The sequence below is a fragment of the Tachyglossus aculeatus genome, chromosome 4, assembly GCF_015852505.1.
Source record: "Tachyglossus aculeatus isolate mTacAcu1 chromosome 4, mTacAcu1.pri, whole genome shotgun sequence".
Taxonomy (NCBI): domain Eukaryota; kingdom Metazoa; phylum Chordata; class Mammalia; order Monotremata; family Tachyglossidae; genus Tachyglossus; species Tachyglossus aculeatus.
Genome location: NC_052069.1, coordinates 40091404 through 40104160, shown reverse-complemented (window position 1 = coordinate 40104160; position 12757 = coordinate 40091404). Strand labels below are relative to the sequence as shown.

General features: G+C 43.8%; 1 protein-coding gene across 4 annotated transcripts in view; it reads right to left on the bottom strand.

Annotated features, from left to right (window-relative positions):
* The window catches only part of SH3GLB1 (SH3 domain containing GRB2 like, endophilin B1), a 56160-nt gene that overhangs the window by 37544 nt on the left and 5859 nt on the right, over positions 1-12757 (bottom strand). For all 4 annotated transcript variants that reach the window (XM_038745080.1, XM_038745081.1, XM_038745082.1 and 1 more), the window contains exon 2: positions 4391-4532. In XM_038745080.1, coding sequence (XP_038601008.1) covers positions 4391-4532 — 142 coding nt within the window. The remainder of the gene's footprint in view (positions 1-4390; positions 4533-12757) is intronic.

The window sequence follows — 12757 nt, the reverse complement described above, 5'->3', positions numbered from 1 at the left end:
TGCCTCTCCCTGATGTAGGAAGCAGTATTATTGGCATTCATTGGGCACGCTCTAGGTGTAACGCACTGTCAGTGTCTGGGAAGTACAAAATAAAGCAGCGGCATCTTCTCTATCAACAAAAAGCTCATACTCTAATGGGAGAGATCTATACAAAAATGTTTACTAATAAACAGTGGCGATAAATACCTAAATAGACGTAAATTCATGAGCCAGAAGCCCTTTCAAAACTAGCTGAAGCTATAGTTGACCTAAAGAGTCGGGGGAGTCGCCCCTCTAGACTAAGCTCGTTGTGGGCAGGGAATGTGTCTCTTTATTGTTCTGTACTCTCACAAGTGCTTAGCATAGTGCTCTGCACACAGTAAGTGCTCAATAAATACGATTGGATGCATGGATGAATGAATGAATGGGGAGGGGTTAGAGCTTCGGCTCAGCAGGGAATTGAAAGGGCAGCCCAAATTCACCTTTCCTCCCATTCTCTGAGCTCAGGAATCAATTATATTTATTGAGCTCTTACTACCTGAAGAGCACTTACTAAGCACTTGGAGAGTACAACAGAATCAGCAGACATGTTCCCTGTCTGTAACCAGCTCATGGTCTACAGGAGACAGAAAGACATTAATGTGAAAAAGTGATTAATAAGAATGGAGCAGATTCTTTAGAGGATATTTTAAGGGCCCATAAATTGCCTCTATCTTGGATAGTTTCCTAGGTCTAGAGGAGTTAAGAGGTTTTGCTTTTTTTTTTTTTTTCAAATGTTATTTGTTAAGCACTTACTATGTGCCAGGCACTCTACTAAGTGCTGGGGTAGACACAACCAAATCAGGATGGACACAGTCAATGTCCCACATGGGGCTCACAGTCTTAATCCTCATTTTACGGATGAAATAACTGAGGCACAGAGAAATGAACTGACTTGCCTCATATCACACAGCGGACAAGTGAAGCTGGAATTAGAATCAATCAATGGTATTTATTGAGCGCTTAGTATGTTCAGAGCACTGTCTAAGCATTTGGGAGAGTGCAAAACAACAGAACTAGCAGACCCTCTCCCTGCTCAAAACAAGCTGTTCCTTCTGACTCTCAGGCCTGTGCTCAAGGACAGATCAGTGAACGCCACCTTCAGAACACAGTTTATGGATCTAATATAATAATAATAATAATAATGGCATTTACTAAGTGCTTACTATGTGCAAAGCACTGTTCTAAGCACTGGGGAGGTTACAAGGTGATCAGGTTGTCCCACGTGGGGCTCACAGTCTTAATCCCCATTTTACAGATGAGGTATCTGAGGCACAGAGAAGTTCAGTGACTTGCCCAAAGTCACACAGCTGACAAGTGGCGGAGCCGGAATCTGAACCCATGACCTCTGACTCCAAAGACCGGGCTCCTTCCACTGAGCCACGCTACTTGGTTGTTTTTAAATCATGGAACGTATCCCCCAAGGCTTCAGTTTTGTTGAGATAAGTATCACTCTGATCCGAAACACGGGCAAGTCCTACAGCCCCTTACCCAAAAAGCAAAACACAAAAAAAATCCAGGGAGGGAAGAAAAAAGATCAAGGAGGAAAGAGAGAAGGCCTTCTACCGAACAGTTCCGTACAATGAAACTAGTCAACTTGCTCCATCCTGTCTTCTTTTATTATTATTATTATTAATAATAATGGCATTTAAGCGCTTCCTAGGTGCCAGGCACTGTACTAAGCACTGGGGTATATACAAGCAAACTGGGTTGGAGACAGTCCTTTTCTCACGTGGGGCTCACAGTCTCAATCGTCCGGGCCCCCGAACCGGACACTTGGGGAGGGGGGCCTTGGCAGACGTCTCCAGGGAAGCAGCAGTGCCCAGTGGAAAGAGCCCAGGCTGGAGAGTCAGAGGTCGTGGGTTCTAATCCCGGTTCTGCCCCTTGTCAGCTGTGTGACTTTGGGCGAGTCGCTTCACTTCTCTGGGCCTCAGTTCCCTCGTCTGGAAGGTGGGGATGGAGACTGTGAGCCCCATGAGGGACAACCTGATTACCTTGTATCTACCCCAGCACTTAGAACACTGCTTGGCACTTGGTGGGCGCTTAACGGGTGCCATCATCATCATTATTATTATTATGGGGATGAAAACTGTGAGCCCCGCGAGGGACAACCTGATTACCTTGTATGTACCTCAGCGCTTAGAACAGAGCTTGGCACATAGTAAGCGCTTAACAGAGACGCAGCGTGGCTCAGTGGAAAACAGCACGGGCTTTGGAGTCAGAGGTAATGGGTTCAAATCCCGAATCCACCAATTGTCAGCTGTGTGACTTTGGGCAAGTCACTTAACTTCTCTGTGCCTCAGTTCCCTCATCTGTCAAATGGGGATGAAGACTGTGAGCCCCCCGTGGGACAACCTGATCACCTTGTAACCTCCCCAGCGCTTAGAACAGTGCTTTGCACATAATAAGCGCTTAATAAATGCCATTATTATTATTATTATTGTTATTATTTTACAGATGAGGTAGCTGAAGCCCAGAGAAGTGAAGTGGCTTCCCCACAGCCACACAGCAGACAAGTGGCGGAGCTGGGATTAGAACCCAAGACCTTCTGACTCCTAGGCCCACACTCTATCCACTAGGCCATTTTACTGCTGCTCAGAGGCAGCTCCCCGGAGAGGATTTTGTAAAAAGCCATGCTCTTTTCGCGAACCCATGGCCAAACTGTGGGTAACAAGCCAGAAGCGACTCTTCCTCCCTCCAAGTAAGTTTCACAGTGAAAAGTGGGAAGTCAGAACGGTTGGCACTTGGTCCCGATAGACGACAAAGATTGCCAGTGTTCCAGACCTCACCTTCATTCATTCGATCGTATTTATTGAGCACTTACTATGTGCAGAGTACTGCGCTAAGCACTTGGGAGAGTACAATATAAAAATGAACAGGCACATTCGCTGGCCACAACGAGCTTACCGTCTAGAGGAGGAGCTTCCAGCGATGGAATGACTCTCAGGGCCTGGGGTTGGGTGGGGGTGTGTGCAGGACTCAGCTTCGCTTTCTGCTATCTCCTGCTCCCCACCAACCCCCACAGGGTGAGGGTGGCCACTTTTCCTTGATCTGTGGCTCTCTGCACACCGTAAGCTCTCAATAAATAACATCAGCTGATGTTACTCCTCCATGTTGCCAATTTGTACTTCCCAAGCGCTTAGTACAGTGCTCTGCACATAGTAAGCGCTCAATAAATACGATTGATGATGATGATGATTAGCCCACTGATTTTCCTGGCTAGAAGTGCCGGCTATCACTACAGCTCCCTCAACTCCAAGAAATGAGGTCCTGAAAACGGGCCTCCCCTTTGGGAAGCAGTGTGGCCTAGTGGGCCTGGGAGTCGAGAGGACCTGGGATCTAATCCCAGCTCCACCACTTGTCTGCTGTGTGACCTTGGGCAAGTCACTTCAAATCTCCGTCCTCAGTTACCTTGTCTCTAAAATGGGGATTAAGACTGTGAGTCCCATGCGGAACAGGGACTGTGTCCAGCTTGATTAGCTTGTACCTACCCCAGCGCTTAGAAAAGTATCTGACACCATAGCTCTTAACAAGTACTACTACTATTAAAGTACATTGGAAACTGTTTCTTGCTTTAAGAACGACTGACCATATTCTTCAAGATTTTTAGGGGTCTTTCTCTAGCACCTGAATTTAGGAATAGTCTATGGTCAGTAACAAGGGGGTAAAGTTCAATCACATGGATCTCGTAAAAACAGGGTGTCTAGAATAAGAACGAATGGTCAAGAAAAGGTGAGGTGAGAAAAAAATAGCAAGAGAACAGGGGTGAGTTCTAGGTGGGGCAGGGACTGCGTCCAACCTGATTATTTTATATCTACCCCAGTGCTTACCCCAGGGCCTGGCACATAGTGAGCACTAATCAAATATCATTAAGAGAAAAACAAAAATAACAGGGTAATAACATTGCCAGACATCATCAGCATCACATGCCTTCCTGCTCAATAGCTGCTTATAGTGGCACCCAACATATTATTTTGATAGGCAACTGATGGTAATTGGCTGTGACTGGTTTAAAAGAAGCCTGGAGGCAGAGAAAAGGATTAGATCACTGTCATCCTGATAGGCCATTTCAACCCTATGATTTTATAATGATTCAGTGAGATCACAGCCTAAAAGTGTAACTACATCTTAAAGAAAACTTTAGGTACCATCTGAAGCCGTTTGTTTTTCAGATTCCATGAAGTTTCAACAGTTGTAAATGAAGTCTATAGATATAATCACCCTCTTTAATAAAACGGAATTAAAAAGTATATAAATCAAGAATGTAAATTGAAATGTCAATGTCATAAAATGCACAAATAAAACACAAGGGAGAAAGTCTTATTCGATAACCACATTTAAATCGAAGCAAGAGAGAGAAAAGGTTTCTTACTAGGGTTGGGCTGCAATAACACCTCTGTTTGCCTCATTATTTTTTCTGTCCATTGTTTGGTACATTCTGCTTTGCTGAGAAGATTCTCTAAGTGAGCATCCAGTTCAGTCTTCTCTGCCTGACCAAGCTTTTCTTCTGTAAACTGTCATGTAAGGGAAAAATAAATAAATAAATAAATAAGAGAGAGAAGAAAAACAAGCACACAGAGACTTTTACATGTCACCCCCACACATGGTTTTCACTCCAGAGCTGTGGTGCTCTGAGAGATTACATTTCCTCTTCTATTTTTCCCCTTTACTGTAGCCCATGACTTAAGTGTTATACATTGTATTATCTGGAAGGATTTTTTTTAAAGCCAATAAAATGATAAATCTAAGGTTGGTGAACTTGAAGAGGGAGTCGTAATCCCAAGGGGAAACATTATAAAAAGTGCTTAGAAATTTCTTTTGCAATCAAAAGGCACAATGCATATGTGGTTGACAACAACTGTGACTAAAGATACCACTAATGGCTATTTCAAATGATTTTTTTTTTTCCTACAAAAAGCACAACTTGATTCTAGTCAACAGCACTTTTTGCTCACTCCCCATGAGCACGATACTGCTCTAAGCACTGCGGGGAATTATAGTGAATCCAAGTCACAGCCATGCCCCTGAGGACTGGGTAGTCATCTGGATGGTTTTAGTTTTTAGCTGGTTGGTCTCCTTTCCGATACTGCTACAGAGGATAGCTTTGTAAGCGAGTATTTTCTTTTCAATGCCCACCTTCCTTCTGCCTGCTGAATTCTGGGCTCAGAAGACGGGTAAACAATGTCTCTGGATCGGGGGAGGTGGCCGTGCTTTGGGTTCCGTAGATTTCCGCTAAACGTACCCTTCATTCATTCAACTGTGTTTATTGAGTGCTTATTGTGTGCGGAGCACCGCTGTACGTGCTTGGGAGATTACAACGATAAACAGACATTTCCTGTATCATATAGCGCTTTTCTACACTGTGGAACCTGTACAATGCATGCATGTCTATTACTTCCAGGTCAGCAGAGGAGTGACCAGTAACCCTGAGTACCTTTAATCAATGAATCAATCAATCGTATTTATTGAGTGCTTACTGTGTGCAGAGCACTGTACTAAGCGCTTGGGAAGTACAAGCTGGCAACATATAGAGACAGTCCCTACCCAACAGTGGGCTCACAGTCTAAAAGACTTTAAGGGACATCCTACGTGCAGACCTGTCTTCCCCCACCTCTAAGCTTATAGTTGAATGCTCATTATGGACAGGGGACGTGTCAGCTAATTCTGCTGTATTGTACTCTCCCAAGCACTTAGTACGGTGCTCGGCACCCAGTAAGTGCACACATCCGTTCGATTGATTGATTCCTATGGTTAAACCCTGAAAAGGTATCTAGGTGGCTAACACGAATGATGGCTGCCCTGGGTCTAATCAATCGAATCAGTCAATCAATGGTATTTACTGAGCGCTTACTGTTGAAAGGTACTGAGCACTAAGCGCTTGGGAGAGTGAAATATAAAAGACGCATTCCCTCCTCACAGTGAGCTTACAGGCTAGAGGGACTGTCGACAACCCCAGAAACCAAAGTATCCAGAATCTGGATGGACAGAAATGTGATTTTTCAAACGGAAACTCACTGCATGACTCCTGAAGCCACACCAACCCCTGTGAGCACAATATTGCTGCATGATAACGTTAAGATGAAAACTTAAACCTCTAATTTGGTGGACAAGGCATTCGACACCCTAATATTACCAAAGTTCACACGCATTGTATAGACACACATTTAGAGGCAAGTGCTTAGTACAATGCTGTGCACACAGTAAGCGCTCAATAAATACGAACAAATGAATGAATGAGGCATTTTTCTTTCCTGGAAAAGGGACATTCTTATTTGTGGAAAAGGACTACATTTCTTATTGGCGCTGCAAAGACAAATTCTCCAAGAATGGAAATGCCCAGTAAGGTGCTTGCTCAATCACAATTCAAAGTCCAGCTTGAATCTCTACTTGAATGAAAGCACAGTGGTTCAGTTTATCACTATGTTGAAAGCCATCTTCAATCAAAAACAGCCCCAAGTTTAAACTGGAGGTCATGAGGATTCAACACATTAAGACGGTCTGCGCGGAGGCATTTTTAGTGTAGCCACAAAATGGCAAGGCATTTGTCCAGGGGTGACTTGCCCACTTTTTGGCCCAATAAAATCTCAATTTTCCTAACATTATTTGCCACTTTTCCACTTGGAGCATTTCTGGTAAGAAAATATTTGCCTCACTTTGCTTCCACACTGACTCTATTCACTAAATTGTTTAGGTCATTTCCCAGCCTAACCACAGATTGTAACACGGAAATACAAAAACCAAAAAAAACAAACAAACCCCATACCAAAAAACACCTCACAAATTTTTGCTATAAGTTTCTGTAAGCAGAAGGAATCAGAAACATGCTTAGAACAGTGTTTGGTACATAGTAAATGCTTAACAAATACCAACACTATAATAACAACTATTATTATTATGGTATTTGATAGGCCCTTATTATATGCCAGGCACTGTACTAAGCGCTGGGGTGGCTACAAACAAAGCAGGTCGCACACAGTCCCTGTTCCACTTTGGGCTCACAGTCTCAATCCCCAGTTTACAGGTAAGGGAACTGAGGTCCAGAGATGTGAAGTGACTAACCCAAGGTCACAGAGCGGACAAGTGGTGGAGCCAGGATTAGAACCCACAACCTTCTGACTCCAAGGCCTGTGCTCCATATTGTTAAACTGTACTCTCTCAAGTGCTTAGTACAGTGCTTGGCACACAGTAAGCGATTAATAAATACAACTGAATGAATCAACAAAGGAACAAGGGTCTGCTTCCCCTTGGGGGTTTCCTGCTCCAGCCTGTGGTTGGACAGAGCCCGCCGCCCTGTAGCCAGCAGAAGGACCTAGTCTCTCGGGCTCCCAGGTGGACACCTACAACCTTTCCTGGGGGCGGGGGGAAGGGTATTAGACAGTAAGCTCCTTGAGGGCAGGGAAGGGTGTCTACCGACTGCTTTGTTCTCTTCCAAGTGCTCAGCACAGTGCTCAATAAATACCATCCTTTGTTGGAATGATTGATTCCTGCACATTTCCACCCTCTGTAGATGGAAAATTCATTCATACTCGAGTGCTTACTTTGTGCAGGGCACTGTACTAAGCACTTGGGAAAGTGCAATACAGCAATGGATGTTGCCAACTTGTACTTCCCAAGCGCTCAGTACAGTGCTCTGCACACAGTAAGCGCTCAATAAATACGATTGATTGATTGATTAATATATAATTAATATATACTAATATTATCGATAATAATAATAAAAAATAGATTTTTCAAGAGCCTAATGGGGTTATTTGGAGACGTTTTGAAGCGTCTTGTGGAAGACACGGTTAGTTATGGAAGTAAAAGAATTTTACTAAAACGTAGTCGGTAGTTCAGACACTTCTTTGCTAGCGGAAACGCCCTTCTTCATCCCAGACCGAACAACTTCCCCTTCTCGATCCCTCTTCCCTTCCTGGGCTTAAAGCTCCCCGGCCCATCATTCACTTCATTCACAATATACATTCACCTGTATATATGTTTGTACATATTTATCACTCTATTTATTTATTTATTTTACTTGTACATATCTATTCTATTTATTTTATTTTGTTAGCATGTTTGGTTTTGTTCTGTCTCCCCCTTTTGGACTGTGAGCCCAATGTTGGGTAGGGACTGTCTCTATATGTTGCCAATTTGTGCTTCCCAAGCGCTTAGTACAGTGCTCTGCACATAGCAAGCGCTCAATAAATACGATTGATGATGATGAGCAATAAAAAGAGACAATCCCTGCCCAGTCCCGAGCGATGGCTTCTATTTCTGACCTCACTACCAAGGCCACATCCCAGCACGACTAATCCATCGATCCCTCTTTTTTTTAACGGTACTTGTTGGGTGCTTACTACGTTCCAGGCACAATACTAGGCACAATACTAGGTGCTGGGGCAGATACAAGCTAATCAGGTCCCCCATGGGCTCATGGTCTTAAACCCCATTTTACAGATGATGTCAAGGGGGCACAGAGAAGTTTATCTAGAAGGGAGCAAAAAACCCTAATTTTTCTAAAAAGGGTGCGTGAGCATGGACATTAAAAATATAAATCTTGCCAGTCAATTCTAGACTGGTTTCTAAAACTGAGAGTAATATGGTCCTCTACATGTTCAGGCTATATATTACTGGTTTTAGAGGTAGTTTTACTTTCTTTTATGCCTCTTTGGGTAGCAACTGTTTACTTTCACTTTTGTCTGTTTTGTCTCCCATCCAAATGCTCCGGCATAACTAGTTTTATTTATGGAGACTATTAAAAAGGTTCAAGTCTTCAAAATCCCAGAACCATATTGTGTTTGGCTTAAAATAGTGTGGTTTTTGTTTTAAATGGAGACAACTAAGATCATAACCAGGAAATAGCCACACTTGTCCCATCACGCTTTTCTAATAGCCATATGACGGAAAAACTGTGTTTGAAATACAAATATTATTTGGCAGAAAAACAGACATTTTAAATAGAGTCCCAGAGAAGTGAAGTGACTTGCCCAAGGTCACCCACAGACAAGTGGTGGAGTGGGATTAGAACCCATGTCTTTCTGACTCTCAGGCCTGTGATCTAGCCATTACACCATGCTGCTTCTCTAAGTAGGAAGGAGAAGAGACTGTGAGCCCGTTGTTGGGTAGGGATTGTCTCTCTCTGTTGCCGAATTGTATTTTCCAAGCGCTTAGTACAGTGTCTGCACACAGTGAGCGCTCAATATGATTGAATGAATGAATGAAGAGTTACTGAATCCCCATTTTACAGATGAGCAAGATGAGGCACCGAGAGGTTAAGTAACTTGCCCAAGATCACACAGCAGGCAAGTGGGAGAGGCAGAATCAGAACTCAGGTCCCCCAAAACCCAGGCCGGTGCTTTTTCCATTAGGCCTCCCTGCTTCCATGACTAATGATAATAATAATAATAATGATAATGGTATTTGTTATGTGCTTACAATGTGCCAAGCACTGTTCTAAGTGCTGGGGCAGAGACAAGGTAATCAGGTTGTCCCACGTGGGACTCACACTCTTCATCCCCATTTCACAGATGAGGGAACTGAGGCACAGAGAAGTTAAGCGGCTTGCCCCAGGTCGTACAGCAGACAGGTGGCGGAGCCGGAATTAGAACCCACGTCCTTGGTCTCCCAGAGTCCGGATTCTTTCCCCTAAGCCACGCTGCTTCCCGACACGGCACAGGATTGGGGGAAGAGACAGGACTTGCTTCCTGGGAGCTTCTACTCTAAAGCAGCTGAGGCGGACACAAGTCACAGACTTCAACCCCAGAGGACGAAAGTTAAAAAAAAAATGGACCGTGTTTGCACAAAAGATCAGGCCAAAGGAGTGGGTGTCAGAAGGGAACCATGAATTCAGATGAAATCCACCCCTACTTTCCCCTTAGCAAGGAACATCCGCTCTCAAGAGGGAGTGGGGAAAAGGGATGAGGGTGGATTTCTGGAGTTAACAGAGAGAATGAAGGTAAGGGAGGAAGTGACTCAGAGAAAATGTGAGCGAATAGGCTCGCGTTATTCACACAAGCCAGTACTTCTGGACTGCTCACTAATGGGTGCCACGGAAATTTGACGAGAAATTTTTCTTGGATCGAGCGGGACTCCAAACAGAAAAAAGAAAGTGCCGTCCTAACGCTTTAAAAAAGGCACTGATACAATCCTTCCCTGGAAGTATCAGTCAAGCTTGAGTTTACCCCCCCCATTTAAATCTGCTTTGAAATAGGGAAGTTTTTCTTTGAATAGGAAAGGTGCCTGTTTTTAAAAGGGGAAAGAAAATGCAGCATTGTTGAAATGTTTGTTTCTCTAATGAAGTAATTCGAAATCACTCAAAACAATGAGTGTTGCTACAAACAAAGGCAAAACTAAACCTTCAATAGCAACGAACTGAAAATCAGTTTCTCTGGCTAGGGATGAGGGAAACTACTGAATGCAGACAATAGTAGGAAACGAAACAAAAATTCAAGAGTATAAACAATTATTATTTTTTTTTTTTACTCTTCATATTCCGAAATTATGTTGTAAGCAGGGCTATTCTTTATGAGAAAGGTTCTGGAGAAAGTTTAAAATTTTAATAGAAACAAAGTGACAATACTACACTTGATCATTTCTAGACTGTGAGCCCGCTGTTGGGTAGGCACCGTCTCTATATGTTGCCCACTTGTACTTCCCAAGCGCTTAGTACAGTGCTCTGCACACAGTAAGCGCTCAATAAATACGATTGAATGAATGAATGCTAAAGTACTTCATTGTTTCAGCAAAGGCAAGGCAATAACAGGCTCCAAACAAGGGATTAGAAATGAGGCATGTTCATTCATTCAATCGTTCATTCATTCGTATTTATTGAGCGCTTACTGTGTGCAGAGCACTGTACTAAGCGCTTGGGAAGTACAAGTCGGCAACACATAGAGACGGTCCTTACCCGTTCGTTCAAAAAGCTCTTCAATTTTTTTTTTAAGTTGACCAGCAAGATAGAATTGAATGAATGAAGCTACTCTGAAAATGAATGAAGCTACTCTGATGGGAAAAAAATGGACTGTTTCTACATAAGTTTATTTTACCTTGTTTACGAGGCTTATCTGGGTTTAGCTCAATCCACTTTTAAAACATAAATAGCCTCTCATGAATTTATCTTTGCGCAACAGCACGCTTACTGATTTCAATACGGCCTTGAAGAGTTTATCTTAGGAACTGATTGGCCCCAATTCTTGCTCATGGATTTAATTGATTTTCAATCTCCTGTAAAATACTTTGATTAGAGGAATACTGGAATCACCTTGGAAAATATTTGAAAGTCAGCAAATTAGAAACTTGATTGCTCCAAAGCAGCGTGGCTTAGTGGAAAGAGCCCAGATTTGAGAGTCAGAGGATGTGGGTTCTAATCCTGCCTCCGCCATTTGTCTGCTGTGTGATCTTGGGCGAGCCACTTCACTTCCCTATGCCTCAGTGACCTCATCTATACAAAGGGGATTAAGACTGTGAGCCCCACATGGGACAACCTGATTACCTTGTATCTGCCCCAGCTTAGAACAGGGCTTGGCACATAGCGCTTAACAAATACCATCATTAGTATTATTATTATAAAGGGATGCAGCAGAGGAATGAAAGATTAGATGACCGCTTAGATCCTCTCTGGCTCAAAGGAAGCTAAAAAGCAACTAAAATCATTCTGCTGATTTTTAACCTATCTTGTGGATGGGGAACGGGGGGCTACGAACGCCGTGGTGCTGTACTCTCCCAAGTGCTCAGTACTGTGATCTGCCCACAGTAAGCTTTCAGTAAATACCACAGGCTGATGGAGAGGATGTTTCACGCATTTTTCTACCTGTCAGTTTCCTCCGCTCTGTCTCCAATATCCAAATTAGAGTCAGTTCTTTGAAAACACTTGTTTTCACTCCCTGCTTTGGGGGAATTGGAGGACGTTCTTCCGACAAAGTGCGTCTCCTGTGACTCCGCGCGGGGTTGTACCCAGAGGGTTTAAGTGCACATCTGTCTTCGGTCAAGGCTTGGGGATCCTAATGCGATTTTTCAGGGTGGGTTCCTGGGGAACATAATTTCTATGTCGTTGTCAAACTGGCTCTACTGCAATTACCAGTAACTGTCCTCTGGGCTCGTCTATCCAGACCAAAACAGACTTGAGCCGATGACACTGGATCAGATTGTATTTTGCGGAGATTAATGCTAGCTGTAAGGAAATTGGATTTTCAATCGTATTCAGCGGACAGCCTGGCCTCTCTCTTGCCCTGGCTGACCTAGTGGGCACCTGCCACCCAATTGGTTGTGGATTAAAACAGACCAATTGTCAAGTCTTGTCTACGACAAGCGTGATTAGTCATTGCCACATGTTGGGTAACAAAACTCCGCAACAGCTGAAGCCTTAACATTATTTATTAGAAGCAACTATCTTCCAGCATTCCACGTGTGAGCTCCTTGTTTTGCTGGTGGGGTGATCGATCCTTCTGAGCTGGTTCCCCGGCCCCAGCGGTAAAACAAGCCAGAGGGTTCTCCCCCTCTAGACTGAAGGCTCTTTGCGGGCAGGGAACGTGTCTCCCAATTCTGTCCTCTTGCACTCTCCCAGGCGCTTAGTACGGTAAGTGCTCAATACGGTTAACTGATTGAGAGAGAGCATCTGGCTCCTCCTCTGGCTCCTGTGGCTAGATCACAGTACTGAGCACTTGGGAGAGTAAAGCGAAACAGCGTTCAGAGCCCCCTTTCCCTGCCCACAATAGGTTAAAAATCATCTGAATGATTTTAGGTGCTTTTTAGCATCTAT